Source organism: Pelophylax lessonae (assembly GCF_965119305.1).
Source record: "Pelophylax lessonae genome assembly, chromosome: 2".
Taxonomy (NCBI): Eukaryota; Metazoa; Chordata; class Amphibia; order Anura; family Ranidae; genus Pelophylax; species Pelophylax lessonae.
This window is the reverse complement of record NC_138769.1, coordinates 345,305,081-345,319,273: the sequence shown is the minus strand read 5'-3', so window position 1 is coordinate 345,319,273 and position 14,193 is coordinate 345,305,081. Positions and strand designations below refer to the sequence as shown.

The following is a 14,193-nucleotide window of genomic DNA, read 5'->3' as shown; positions in this document are numbered from 1 at the left end:
AAGCCCCGGAGGATTTGGCTGCTAAAAGACCAGGGGGTTTTTTGCGATTTTTTACTGCGTGACTTTAACGGACAGTTGCGCGGTCGTGCGACGTTGTACCTAAACGAATTTGACGTCCTTTTTTTCCCACAAACAGAGCTTTCTTTTGGTGGTATTTGATCACCTGTGCGATTTTTTGATCATGCGCTATAAACAAAAAAAGAGCGTCAATTTTGCAAAAAATAACAATATTTTTCACATTTTTCTATATGAAATTCCCCCAAAAAAATGTAAAAATCTAAATTTTTTAACATTTTCGGCCAATTTGTTTTATGCTACATATGTTTGGTAAAAAAAAAAAAATCGCAAAAAGCGTATTCTGATTGGTTTGCGCAAAAGTTATCGCGTTTACTAACAAAGGGAAAGATCTTTGTCATTTTTGGTGTTTTTTTTTTTTAACGCGTAATGGCGGCGATCTGCAATTTTTTTTTCGGTACTGCGACATTGCGGCGGACAGATCGGACCCTTGACTGACATTTTTGACACTTTTGGGGTTACCAGTGACATTACTGCAGTAATCAGTGCTATATATATGCACTGTTACTGTAAAATGACACTGGCAGGGAAGGGGTTAACTTTATTGGAGAGGGAGGGGTTAAGTGTGTCCTAGGGGCGTGATTCTAACTGTATAAGGACATGGGTATTGGTGTAAAAACAAAGATCAACGGTCCTACATAGTAGAACCGTCTGATCTTCATTTTTACACAGGGGAGCCGCTCCACCTTTCTCCCTTCCCCGGAGCGATCGTAGTGTGACCGGCGGACATCGAGTCCGCCGGTCACACGCACTGACTTGTCTGTGAACGAGCCGCGGCGGGCGCGTGCCCGCCCGCAATTGGCTCTCAAGTCAGTGACAGGCGAGTGACGTATCCATACGTCACTCTGCCTGGCCGGTGTTCTAAAATTTTCTCGGACCCGTGAAAAAATTGGACCTCGTCACTTCCGGTGATGGGAGTCTCAAGTGCGCATGCGCATAAGACATTATCCTGGTTTGGTAAACTTATAACACATAGTTATAATTTTGCCAAACCTCGAAAAATGTCTTCTGCGCAAGCGCACGGACGACTCCCACCCGCTGTTTTGTGATGCTCTATCACCGGAAGTGACGAGGTCCGATTTTTTCACGGGTCCGACAAAATTTTACAACACCGGGGCTGACCGCCGCAGTATATAGTCGTGCGGCGGTCGGCAACCGGTTAAATTAAAATTCCAATAAAATTTAAAAGAAAAAAAAAACCTGGACACATTATAATTACACAGACTCTGGCTGAGTAAGATGGTAATTAAACTCACTTGGTGCCTCGTGTGCATTATATTAGCCTCAGAACCTGTTTAATTAATATGTGTCGTGGTTTAAAGGGATGAGGTGGCAACCCTAATTCCATTTCCCCAACTCACATGCAACAGATGCTCCACACATTCCAGCCTCACTCACAACACCTTCACGCTGATCGTCGTACAGAAAATAAGTCACCTGACACAAGGACTTCCGCCCTGCGCGGGTCACATGATCACCTCCGTGCCTTGCGCACACCCGGAAGTTGTTGTCTGCTCTAAGATTGCGTCACTCCCCGGCATGCTTTGCCGCTTCCGGAGGCCAAGCCGTTTGTGGAGTTCGCTTGGTATCTGAGAAAGCGTTTAGTGGTCTTATTAGAAGTGTTCCCGGGATTGTAAAAGAGCTATGAAAGAGCTGAAGGAGGAGGAGAGGCACAGGAAGAGGAGGCCGCACAGCCCGGAGACGGTCTCGGTAAAGAAGGAGAGGGTGAGCCCGCCTAGGCCTCACCGGGCACGGCGGAGTTCCAGCTCGGGGAGCAGCGGAGAAGAATCCCCCCAACCACAGCACCGGGGGAGGAGCAGGTGAGACTGTAACAGGAGCTTATCACACCAAGGCTACTTGTCTGTAGTATTACACCATCGCGGAATGTTCAGGGCTCGGAAGGTTAGACACAAACGGTAAACCTAAACCATTCTTCAACAAAGGATGTAAACCATAACTATGATTTAGACCCCACGCATACAAAGAATACCGTTACTTAAAGGGAAACTTCACCCAAAGGAGAAGTTCTACTCATCTGCCTCCTTTTCTCCAAGTTTTGGCAGGTTGTTTTTGTGAAGGAGGAGGGAGCGGACACCTGGCTTTGACAGGTACCCTCTTCCACTTCTGGTCAGATCGCCTTAGCAGTACAAGGGGATGTTTACCCCCTAAGCAGCCTTTTGGGATACATCATAGAACCCAGAAGGCTGCAGGACCATTCGCATAGTGCAGTGTGACGTGAAGCCGCAAAGAGCGACACAACCACCTTCCCAAAGTAAACATGCCGGAGTCTGGACCTCAAGACGGCCGAAGAATCGACTTGAGTGAGGACAGCGCTGGATCCCTGGATAGGGAATTGTCTATTAAAAGTCAGCAGCTACAGTATTTAGCTGTTGACTTTATTTTTTGAGTGAAGAACCTCTTTAACCACTTGCCGACCGGTCACGTTGACCGTACTGCGGCAAAGTTGCTCGATTCCGTCCAGCGATGTAGACCTACGTCGCTGGACTCCCCTTGTAGGCGGCGCTCCCGCTGTTTTCAGTCACAGCGGGAGTTGGGCCAGGGGAGCAGCGGCGGCGATCGCCGCCGCTCTTCCCCGAACGTCGGGGAATTGAGTTTGGAGATCCGCCCGCTTGTGTAAACAAAGCAGGCGGATCTCCTAAGTGACAAACAGTGACAGATTGCAGGATTCAGCATAGCTGAACATGCGATCTTTCCCTGTGTCACTCAGTCACCTCCCCCCCACACACGTTAGTAAGCACCAGGCATACATTAACCTCTCCCTCTCCAATAAAGTTAACCCCTTCCCTGCCAGTGTAATTTTTACAGTAACAGTGCATATATATAGCACTGATTACTGTAGTAATGTCACTGGTACTCCCAAAAGTGTCAAAAATGTCAGTCAAGGGTCCGATCTGTCCGCCGCAATGTCTCAGTCCCGCAAAAAAAATCGCAGATTGCCACCATTACTTTTTTTTTAAAAAAAACACCAAAAATGACAGAAATCTTTCCCTTAGTAAACGCAATAACTTTTGTGCAAACCAATCAAAATACGCTTATTGTGATTTTTTTTTTTTTTTTTTTACCAAGCATAGGTAGCAGAAAACAAATTGGCCAAAAATTTAAAAAAAAATTTGATTTTTACATTTTTTGGGGGGGGGAATTTCATATAAATGTTAAAAATATTGTTGTTTTTCAAATTAAACGCTATTTTTTTGTTTATAGCACAAAAAGTAAAAATCGCACAGGTGATCAAATACCATCAAAAGAAAGCTCTGTTTGTGGGAAAAAAGGACGTAAATTCTGTTTGGGTACGGCATCGCACGGCCGTGCAATTGTCAGTTAAAGTCGCACAGCGCCGAATCGCAAAAAGTGGCCTGGACGTAAGACAGCAAAATCCTCCGGTGGTTAAAGGGGAACTTTACCCATAACAGTTTGATAAAAAAAAAAAGTGGCTCAAAATATTTTTTTTACCTTAATGCATTCCTTGCATAAAGGTAAAAGCTGTCTAGGCATCAGTATCCCCCTTCCCCTTTTACTTGAGCCCTCGTTTGATCCGTCTGCAGCAGCTCTCTTCCTGGTATCACAGGCATTGCAGGGGCAGCAGGAGCCATTGGTTGGGGTTGATTCCTGTCGATCAACCCCTGTGACAAGGGGAATGGGGCTGATGTCTGTATCAATTGGATGCAGATTGGGAACGAGCCCACACAAGTACCTCCCATAGATATCAGCTTTCAATGGGGGCACTTGATGGAGAGGAAGATTTATAAGCACCAGCTCGGTAGAGGGGAGGTTTTGTGCCATTACAGAGCAGGTTATTATAAACCTGTTCTTTTATTTTTTTTAAAGTGATTTCTAAAGTTTCATTTTATAATAAAAATATTACAAACATGTTCTACTTACCTGCCCTGTGCAGTTGGTTTTGCACAGAGTGGCCCGGGTCCTTCTCTTCTCCCTCTAATTTGCTCCTGGCCCCTTCCTCCTGTTAAATGCCCCCACAACAAGCAGCTTGCTGTGGGGGCACCCCAGCTGGGTCACAGCACCCGGTGTCTATTCAGACATGGAGCTGCATCTGGGCCCTGCCCCCCCCCCCCCCTCCTGATTGGCTGAGGCACTTTAATTGACAACAGTGGGAGCCAATCGCGCTGCTGTCTGATCCAATAAGGAGGGGCGTCTCGGGCAGCTGAGACACTCCTGCAACATCACTAGATAAAGATGGGCTCAGGTAAGTAATAGGGGGACTGCTGCACACAGAAGGTTTTTTTTTTATCTTATTGCATAGAATAGATTAAGATAAAAAAATATCTTCTGCCTTTACAACCCCTTTAATGTTCTTTGGAACATACATTCCACATGTATAATTTGATACCAAAAAGAGTGCGCTGTAAATTTCCGCCAGCGTTGCTCCTGTTTCTTCCTGCTGGAGGTTGCCATTTCGAAGACCCAGAGCAGTCACTTCCTTTTTGGAAACTGTGGAATCTGCCAACTGCCAGCTGTCAATCGCAAGGAGAGAGCGGACGTGATGGGGGCTTGTCCTATAGCTTCTTAATCAGGCTGTGCACATTGTCCTCTTCACTGGTTACTAGAGCTGTCAGTTATAAGGTTAACATCTAGTAAGTGGTGGAGAGTGTGTAGTGGTGGCAGTGGTGCTGCTTCGCCACACCGTGTATAAAGATGAGCAGACTGTATGCAAACTTTAGGCGAATTTTACTAAAACTGAAGCATACAGAATCTGGAACAGTTATGTATAGTAACCAGTTAGCTGTTCGCTTCAGCTTGTTTAGTTTAAGGCTGACTCTGATTTTAGAACATGTTGCACCTATATTCAGGATGTAACCTGGTGCTAGGCTGGCTGAAACATATCCACCCCCCCCCCCCCCTTCTTCCTTTCTGACAGCATGCAGCCTGCACATCATTCATTCACAAAGATCTGTGATTGAATAAACTAAAAGTCTCAGCGTACACAGTGGCAGAGGGACTTGTAGTTGTCAGTGTAACTTAAGTGTGGAGATTCGTAGTCCATTGACATTTCCTCCAGCGGTCTAACCAAAAGCTTATACCATGGTATGGGCAAGGATCTGGAAGAAGAGCCTGCAACAATTATTACAAAATAAATCATACCTATGGCTTGCCTTGTCAGTATTTTAGGGTTCATGGCATTTGGGATCCTTTTTTATTCTAAATCTTATTTTTATATTTAGGTCACCAATAAAAAAGAAAAAGAGTTATGTCAGGAGAAGCAAGTCTCCAAGGAGGAGAAACAGAAGTGATAGTAGAAGTCCACCTCCTGTTCCAGTAAAAATAAAGCAGGTAAATTCAGCATGAAGGGGCCTGTATTAAAACTTGTAGAAGGGGAAAACAGTGTATCTTGAACTAAAAATGTATACAGTTATTTTTTTATTTACAACTACACACTTTCCACACTGGTTTAGTGATAGTTGTGTTTTTGTAAAAGCAAATGTAGTAATTTTGGTATGTGTAAAGCTAGCCCTTAAAACTTTGTGTGATCACTGGGGTGATATATATTATGTAGCAATGGTACTCCTTCCAACAAGGAAGTGTGAGTCGTGAGGGTTGAGGGAGGCAAGTGTAAATAAGTGAGATACATCCCTGTTGAACACAACAGTCAGCACAGTGGTTCAGTAGGCCATCTACTTCAGTCCCTTTATGCCCCATGAGCTATTTCAGCTGTGATGAGCAGTAATCTGCTGGGTATTATATTCCATTAATATTCACCGTAATATTTTCTTGGGGCTGTACGTTGCAAAGGAGCATCATGATGGTTACTGTAAATGACACATTTACAGTAACCTCCTGTAGCTCTTTTACAGAAACTTTGTGAAGGGCTGCTTTTGGAAATTGGGACCCTAAGTTTTATAGGAAAATGTCATCTTTTTTTTTTTTTTTCTTCTGTTCTTGCATTTGAGGGCTTAGATTCAGTGCTCAAACATAGACTTGGGAAATCAGTAATTGTATGATATTGTCATTGAAAGCTAACTTCTATTTGTTTAATGGTTACCAGTGTTTTAGGTTGTAGTTATGCCCTGGATCTGAGCATGTGTGATCTATAGTAATTTTAATACATTTTTGGACACTACTCCAAATGCTTTAAGGAGAGTCTTTATGGCATTCCTAACAGAGGTAGTGTTAGAAAACATGCACCTGTTTCATGCTTGCAGTCCTGTCAGATAAGCAGTTCTTCTCCCAAATCATTTTATGTCTGTATTTAACACTGTGGTGAAAATGCTGTGTTCAGTAGGAAATTAGTACTTGGTTGAGAAAATTTTAGTTTACGAACACCGCTCTAGATGCAGGTAATTTTATCCCTCAAATAAGTATAAATAGTGTAAATGCTATAGTACTTACAGTGGGCAAAACAGTTACTTTTATTTGCCTGGACTCATGTCTTTACCTATTACAGTGCTGTGTGGCTAAAACAAGCTGCCATATTGGTAGACTATCACCATGCAACTTTCTTTTCTTGGACCTGGTATCCAAATGTATTCAAGTGGGTGGGATATTCCAAATGTCAGCATCCTACTAGGCTCCTGTAGGGGGGGGGGGTGTTTAGGTGCTGTCACATGACTGTAGGTGTTCTGTTTAAACCACTAATTATATGCAATGTTCATCTTCCTGGACAGCAACATGAGGTGATTGCCTCCTCCTCCCGACCCCTGTTCAGATTGTGTCCAGGAGCAGCGCAACTGTTTGTTTTCCTGACAGAATGGCTTTCAGCATTTCCCCTCTCGGTGCATATCTGCCTAGCCAGAGGGTAGGACCTTATTTCTTTCTTTCCAGGATTTTGGCAAAGGATTTTGGAGGGGCCACCTTCTGAAGCACCAGGCTCGTTAGCCCTGTCCTCCTCCTTTCTTGGGGGGCTATGTTAATGACCAGCAGTGGTGTTCTCAATGGCAATGCCAGTGTTTTCCACCAGTATTTTGGGCATAAGTTTGAAGGAGTGAGTCTGAGGATTGGTGTGCAGCCCAGGCCTTAATTTGGGATGTCAATGGCATAATTTTCAGTGGATCTGGATGATGCTTTTGGTGCTGGAACAATTCTGAGTTCATACAGCATAGGGAGTAATGGACCTGTCCTGACCATGGAAGGAGAGGCAGAGGACAGCAAGCAGAACTAAGTACTGTGTTCAGAATCAAATCTGCTGCTGGGTGAGTTCAACCTTTGGGTGGTCTGCAGTTTTTACCAGGGTTGCACTGATACCATTATCGGTATCGGTGCCGATACTAAGAAATTTCACGAGTATCAGTACTTGTGCCCTGATACCAGAAACCGATACCTTCAGAATTGGTTCTTTCAGCTGTCAGTGGGATTCCCCTGCTGACAGCTGAAATGTAAACAAACAAATGCCAGCCATTATCTCTTAAAGGATCAGGGCCGCTGTGTCCTTAACCACTGATGATATTTTAGTTGTCGGGGGGGGGGGGGGCGGTGGGGTTCCCCTTTCCCTCTCTGCCGGGCAGCTGTCCCTTCTACAGGGAGCCTTCTCTGCCCCCTCCTCCCCTCCGGCCAGCTGTCATTTCTTCTAGATGTCTTCCTCCTCCCCTCCAGCCAGCTGTCACTTCTGCCGGGTTCTTGCCCACCAGCTGTCACTGCTCCTTCCTCCCCTCCGGCCAGCTGTCACTTCTGCTGGGTTCTTGCCCGCCAGCTGTCACTGCTCCTTCCTCCCCTCTGGCCAGCTGTCACTTCTGCCGAGTGCCTTCACCACCCCCTATGGTTAGCTGTCACTTCTGCCGGGTGCCTTCCCCATCCAGCTAGTTATCACTTCTGCTGGGTGCCTTCCTCACTCCCTGTCCTATTGGTTACAGGGCACATGTGTAAAAACTTCAGCCCAGGCTTTTTCCACCCCACCTTCTGCACAAACACCCAGGTCTAGTCCCCCCTAAAAAGCATTGCGGTAATTGTAACGAGAAATTGTTTTCATATCATGCAAAGCAGTTTTCTAATGATTGTATTCAAAAGCTGAGAAAGCACTTTTACCAACCAAGATTTGGTTGGTACTATACAGATAGAAATAGTGGCTACCTTCCTAATGAGATGGAAATAAATGGGTACGTAGCCAGATTTGTATTTTATTTTATTTTTTTTCAGAGGTTACAAAAACAATATTGCCAAGGATTTGAGAGCCAAAGAAGTGGTCCTTTTTAAAAAGCAAAGTTTGAGGGCTCATGTACACACAGACTAGGGTGCGATCTTGCTGAGTTTTGCGGCCAGCAGTGAAAACATTCCTATCCTGAATGCAGTTCTTCTGCATTCAGGAGAGGGAGGTTGAAGCGCCCTCTAACCACAGCAGCTTCTAAACTCTTGTAAAAGCCTGTATGTACATGGACACATAGGGGTTTATTTACTAAAGCTAGAAAGTGCAAAATTAGTCACATTTCTGCAAAGAAACCAATCAGCTTCTAACCTCAGCTAGTCCAATTAGGCTTTGGCAATAACACTTGGAAGCCTATTGGTTTCTATGCAGAATTGTGACTCAATTTTTCACTCTCTCTAAGTTTAGTAAATAAACCCCACAGACTTTTTTTTGGAGTTGAGGAGCTTTGGCAAAAAAATGCCAAAAGCTCCTAAACTCCAGTTTAGAAGCTATAGTGTATATGAGCCCTAAAAGGTCTTGCTTTTCACTTTTACAGAACCTGCCAGTGACAACACCAAATGACATTAGGACCAGCATCGAGGAAAGGTCTGTCGCCGTTCTACCAATAATGGCATGAAATATTAGACAAGCCCATTCATCTTACTATTTCTGAAGAGAGTGTCCTCTATAATTTTTAGCCCCTCCCCCTCAAACCTTCTTCCTAACAAAAGTTGCAGGAACACGGGATAGAAACCATTTAATGTATAATAAAGGGCCAGTCAAATGAGTTCGTAAAAGTGTCACTGAGGACAATATGTAGTCTTTTTTTGATAGGGGAAGCGACCAATGAAGTATGAACACTTGGGGCAAAAGGTCTTTTCAAGAGTATGAGTGGACTCTGTTAAGCTAGTGCATGAAAAATACAGAAAAACGCCTGTAAGTGTAGTATTTTAATGGACCATAATATAGCAAACGACAAGTGACCACTCACATGTAAAATAAGAAGCTCGTATAGTGATGAGAAGCTCCCGATGGAGATGGTGATCAGCACGCTAGTCTGGGTATACAAAGACCATGGTGTGACAGATAGGGCTGCAACTAATGACTATTTTCATAATTGATTAGTTGGCCGATTTTATTGTTCTGATTAATCAGATAATAACCTTTAAAAAAAGTGTGGTGTATAATTTAGTTAATATGTAAAGTTTAAAAAAGGCAATTTTATTCTTAAATATCTATATGCAGTGTAAATCTAAATAACCTCCTATATGGTTAGGGAGCAAAATCTCTAATCCACTCTGAGAATAACAGACCAAAGGGAGATAGTGTATAATACTATTAGAGGTTGAGTCTGGTAAATATCATCAGACTTGAAGATCAAATTTTTTTATTTAAAGAAAAAAAATAATTAAATACTTGCCGATGTTTAGACAAAACTGTAATATATTTGACAGACTCCCTGGTCATAGGCGGGTGGCTTGATAAAAGAAACCTGCACCTGCTGTCACTTATGCTGGCCATACAAATACAATGTCTTCCTTCAAAAAAAATTTTAATTTTAAGGCTGTTCATTCGATTTTCTAATCGTTAGTGGGGTCAAATCGATGTTCGTTCTCGACCACAGTGATGGGAAAATTCAAAGGAGCAGAATAGGAAACTTCTTGGTCAAAGGGATTTTCAGTCAGAAATTACATTCATTTTAAAACTGAATGGTAAAAGCAAGTAAATATACAAAGATTTGTATGAATATTCGTATGAAAATTGATACGTATATGGCCATCATAAGACTCAGTTCACACTTATGCAGTTTGCTTTTAAACCGTTTCTGCCGTGCGTTTTGCATATGTGATTTGTGTTTAGCATTTTTTTTTATGCTTTTTTTTTTTTTTTCTTTTTTGCCCAATTTGTTGGGCAGAATAAAAATGCAAATTGTGGCAAAAACACACTACATGCTTCTCTATTGAAGTCTATTGAACTAAAAAAGCAAAAAAAGCAGTGCCCCTATAGCAAGGTTAAAAAAAAAAAAAAGTATGCCTTTTAAAGAGGTTGTAAACCTCAGAATTAAAAAAAAAAAAAAAAAAACCACCTGAAAGACAACACATAATGAGCTAGTATGCATCGCACTCAATCAAGTGAACTCGACCTTTAATTTACTCCACTGTGATTTTAAAGGTACAGGCCTTGTCCGCAGATGGTTTTGGTTAATAACTTCTTGTGCTCTCTACTTGTACTGTGAATGTAAAGGCCGCAGTACAAAACACTTTTACCAGTATTTACAAAATCCATTGCAAATGTATCTGTCCTTCTGTAAAGCGCAGGGGCCCTTACAGCATGAATGAGGCATCTTAGTCCCCTTTCACAGGTATGCCTGTCCGTTTTTTAGATGGACCTGATTGGACCGTGCTCTGGACAGTGCCAGGTACATGAACAAACTCCTCACTGTACAGGCCCCTACATCCATGTGTATTAGGCCTTCGCTGAAGATGTTATGTTGGTGCCACTCTTAGTTAACTAATAATTACTGTTTCCATATCATTCAAACTATTTTGTTTAAATTTTGTCTGACAAAATAATTTTTAACCAATTTAGATATTTTTATTTTTATTCTGAAAGGAAAAAGAAAAGCACACTCGCAGAACTCATGATGACAAGCAACCCAGAGAGAGGTTGGAGAAAGATGACAGAAGAAACACTCACAGAGACCAAGCAGGCATCAGGGGTCATCACAACCACTCGAGGCATAGGGAAAGGGATCGTGAAGACCAACATTTAAGAGAGCAGCGGGCGGAAAGGGAGTTCCACAATGAAAGGAGGAGGGAAAGACGCCAGAGGCAAGAGCAGGGAGGAGAGATTGAAAATCCAGAAGCCGATAATACTGATGATAATAAAGAGCAAGCTAAAGAAAAAGAAAAACCAAACTTTGGACTTTCCGGGGCATTACTTGAAGATACAAATACTTTCCGAGGAGTTGTTATAAAATACAGCGAACCACCAGAAGCTCGTGTTCCTAAGAAACGGTGGCGCCTGTACCCATTTAAAAATGATGAAGCCCTTCCAGTCATGTACATTCATCGTCAGAGTGCATACCTCCTGGGTAGGCAGAGGCGTATTGCTGATATACCAATTGATCATCCTTCTTGCTCCAAGCAACATGCTGTGCTTCAGTATCGGTGAGAATAGAGTTCTGATTGCTTTTATTAAGTTTTGTTTTTTTCAAATGTCTTTGTGATACAAGCCTAAGGAAACATTGAGTTTTTTCCCTCTTTGCTGTCAGAATCCATATTAAATTATTGTTAGAATTACAGGATGAATATTGCCTTTAATTTGGTTACACATTTTATGCTTTGCATATTATTCCCTCCGTAGACTAAGCTGAACTTGCATAGCGTTGTTGCATTTCTTTTATTCCTCTGCAAAACAGTTTGGCTACTAGCAATTCTTTTTTTGACACATGCTACCATTTTGTCAGTGTCTTTAATTCAAACTGAGCTGGAAGCAGTTATGCTGTTAGCAACTAATGAAGTAAATCTGATTTTTTTTTTTTTCTTTTTTAATCGACATCTGACACGGGTGGTGATCAAGATGCATTCGGATAGGAACAATTCAAATGTGCATATATCTGGTTTGTGTCATGTAAAACCAGTATTTGGCATTCCTTAATCACTTGACCTACGGAAGATTTACCCTCTTCATGAACAGGCCATTTTTTTTTTTTTTTCGATAAGGCATTTCATTACTTTAACTGACAATTGCGCGGTTGTGTAGCGCTGTACACAAACAAATTTTCTATCATTTTTTTCCCCACAAATAGAGCTTTCATTTGGTGGTATTTGATCATCTCTGCGTTTTTTTTTTTTTTTTTTTTTTTTTTTTTTGTGCTATGAACAAAAATTAACTCGATTTTAGAAAAAAAAATAAAATACAATTTTTACTTTCTGCTATAAAAACCTGTCCAATAAAAAAAATTGTAAAAAATCAAATCTCTTCATAAATGTAGGCCAAAATGTGGTCTGCTACATATTTTCAGTAAAAAAAATCCCAATGATATTGTTTGGTTTGCGCAAAAGTTATTTATTTTTTATTTATTTTTATTTTACTAGTAATGGTGGTGATCAGCAATTTATTGCAAAACTGTGATATTGCGGCAGACAAATCGGATGCTAACTGACACTTTTGGGAACCAGTGACACTAATAATGTGATCAGTGCTAAAAAAATTTGCCACTTTAATAATGACACTGGCTGGAAAAGGGGGTTAACCTCACGGGCAGTCAACTGTGTATACAAATAAAGTGCAGCACTAGTGAACATGTAAGAAGTCCAAAAAGGAACTATAAAATATAGTGAAAAAATTCCATAATAAAACAAGTCTCGAGTGAAAACAATAAAGGTGAACTGTCCAAACTGATGATGTAATCAGAAATGTGGGTAGATCCCCACGCCACCAGAATAAAAGTTGAATGTGTCACCAGAAACTGTAGACCTAGAATATTATACAGCAAATGGGTCATAAAGGCTACATGTTCACCATGGGTCTCCCCAACAGAAGCTGTGTCACCGGATGTTCAACCAAATAGCCATGTAGTCCAGAGCAAGGGATGGCTGGATCTCCCAATCAGACATTCACATGTGAAGATAAGCCAAATGACATGAACATAGTGTAAAACCGCTTAAAAGATTTATTTAAAACAGGTTACATATACCCTGTATATGACATCTATACATATAGACATCCATGGGAAACCGCACAAAACAATAGGAATAAAGTTTAGATGCCAAATGCCATGGTACTGATACTGACATGTTTCGTCATAGATGACTTCCTCATAGGATGCTGCCGGCAACATCCTATGAGGAAGTCATCTGACGAAACGCATAGTGAGCGATCGAAGGGTGTCGACGGACATCGAGTCCATGGTGCCCGCTATGCATAATCACACAGGGAGCAAGCCATCTGTGTGTGTGTGTGTGTATAACAAATATAAATTATATTAAATTGCCTTTAGTTCTACTCTAAGTAGGTTGCATTTGTAAATGGCCTCTTTTTTTTTTTTTTTTTTGGCTAAATTTATATACAATGAAAAAAAACTAAACTAAATTTACTGTAATTCTATTGTTGGCTATTGTTTTTATACCAGCTGAGCAGTGGGGTTGTGCCTGCATGGGTTAACTGCTAATTTTGTCCAGGGGTTAACACAGCGCCTATACTCCCCTCCTATATTTGTTTTTAGTCAGAAAAATTGATTTGAGAAGACTTCTATTGAAAAGGAGAAAATGAAAGCTAAATGTTTCTTTTTTTTTCTCTTTAGGGTGGTTGCGTTTACGCGTTCCAATGGCACCCCAGGAAGAAGAGTCAGGCCTTACATCATTGACCTAGGATCAGGAAATGGCACTTACTTAAACAACCAGAGAATTGAGGCACAACGTTACTATGAGCTAAAAGAAAAAGATGTTCTGAAATTTGGATTTAGCAGCAGGGAGTATGTTGTTTTGCATGAGTTTTCAGATACATCAGAAGTGGACAAACCACAAAATGAGGAGGATGAGGATGAAGTTGAAGAAGACGAAGGTATTGACAGCTAGTGAGCTGCGAATTGAGACACCAGAACAAAAAAAAAAACTGTTTACTCTAAAAAAAATTTTTTTTTTTTCCTTTTCATAATAAACTGAAACGGTAAACTGTCGTGTTGACACCCTGAAAAACCTCTGAGAATATTGTAAAGAAATTGATTTTAATGTCTCTAAAAGACAATATAGATGTATATAAGTTTTCATTCAGATAAAAAATTGCGTTGTGTTGTTTTCAGCATTTTTGAAATATGTCTTTTATTTAAAGAAAAAAAAAATGGACACTTTATTAAACAAAACCATTGTAACCACTGTGGTTATAAGAAGGTGCTTTGACTTCTTTATTTGTGGTTATGATGCTAATGCTGTCTGAGTCAAGATTTTGTTTAAGCGAATATATCCATGGATAAATGTTTATTTTTATATATATATATATATATATATATATATATATATATATAT

General features: G+C 41.2%; 2 protein-coding genes across 2 annotated transcripts in view; one reads left to right on the top strand and one right to left on the bottom strand.

The window, feature by feature from the left end:
- Window positions 1-1,537, bottom strand: part of AIRIM (AFG2 interacting ribosome maturation factor) — a 31,306-nt gene extending 29,769 nt beyond the window's left edge. The window contains exon 1 of the mRNA XM_082248398.1: window positions 1,437-1,537. The gene's annotated coding sequence lies outside the window, so the exon portion shown is untranslated. The remainder of the gene's footprint in view (window positions 1-1,436) is intronic.
- A 47-nt stretch (window positions 1,538-1,584) lies between these two features.
- SNIP1 (Smad nuclear interacting protein 1) lies at window positions 1,585-13,783 on the top strand. Its single transcript, XM_082246943.1, has 4 exons — window positions 1,585-1,895; window positions 5,274-5,382; window positions 10,778-11,334; window positions 13,473-13,783. The coding sequence occupies exons 1-4, from the start codon at window positions 1,720-1,722 to the stop codon at window positions 13,744-13,746; spliced, it is 1,116 nt and encodes a 371-aa protein (XP_082103069.1). The 5' UTR covers window positions 1,585-1,719; the 3' UTR covers window positions 13,747-13,783.
- The last annotated feature ends 410 nt before the right edge of the window (window positions 13,784-14,193 follow it).

Coding starts and splice junctions, on each gene's coding strand:
- SNIP1 (XM_082246943.1), top strand. CDS start 1,720: ATGAAAGAGCTGAAGGAGGAGGAGAGGCACAGGAAGAGGAGGCCGCAC. Junction 5,383..10,777: donor TTCCAGTAAAAATAAAGCAG/GTAAATTCAGCA, acceptor TTATTCTGAAAG/GAAAAAGAAAAGCACACTCG. Junction 11,335..13,472: donor CATGCTGTGCTTCAGTATCG/GTGAGAATAGAG, acceptor TTTTCTCTTTAG/GGTGGTTGCGTTTACGCGTT.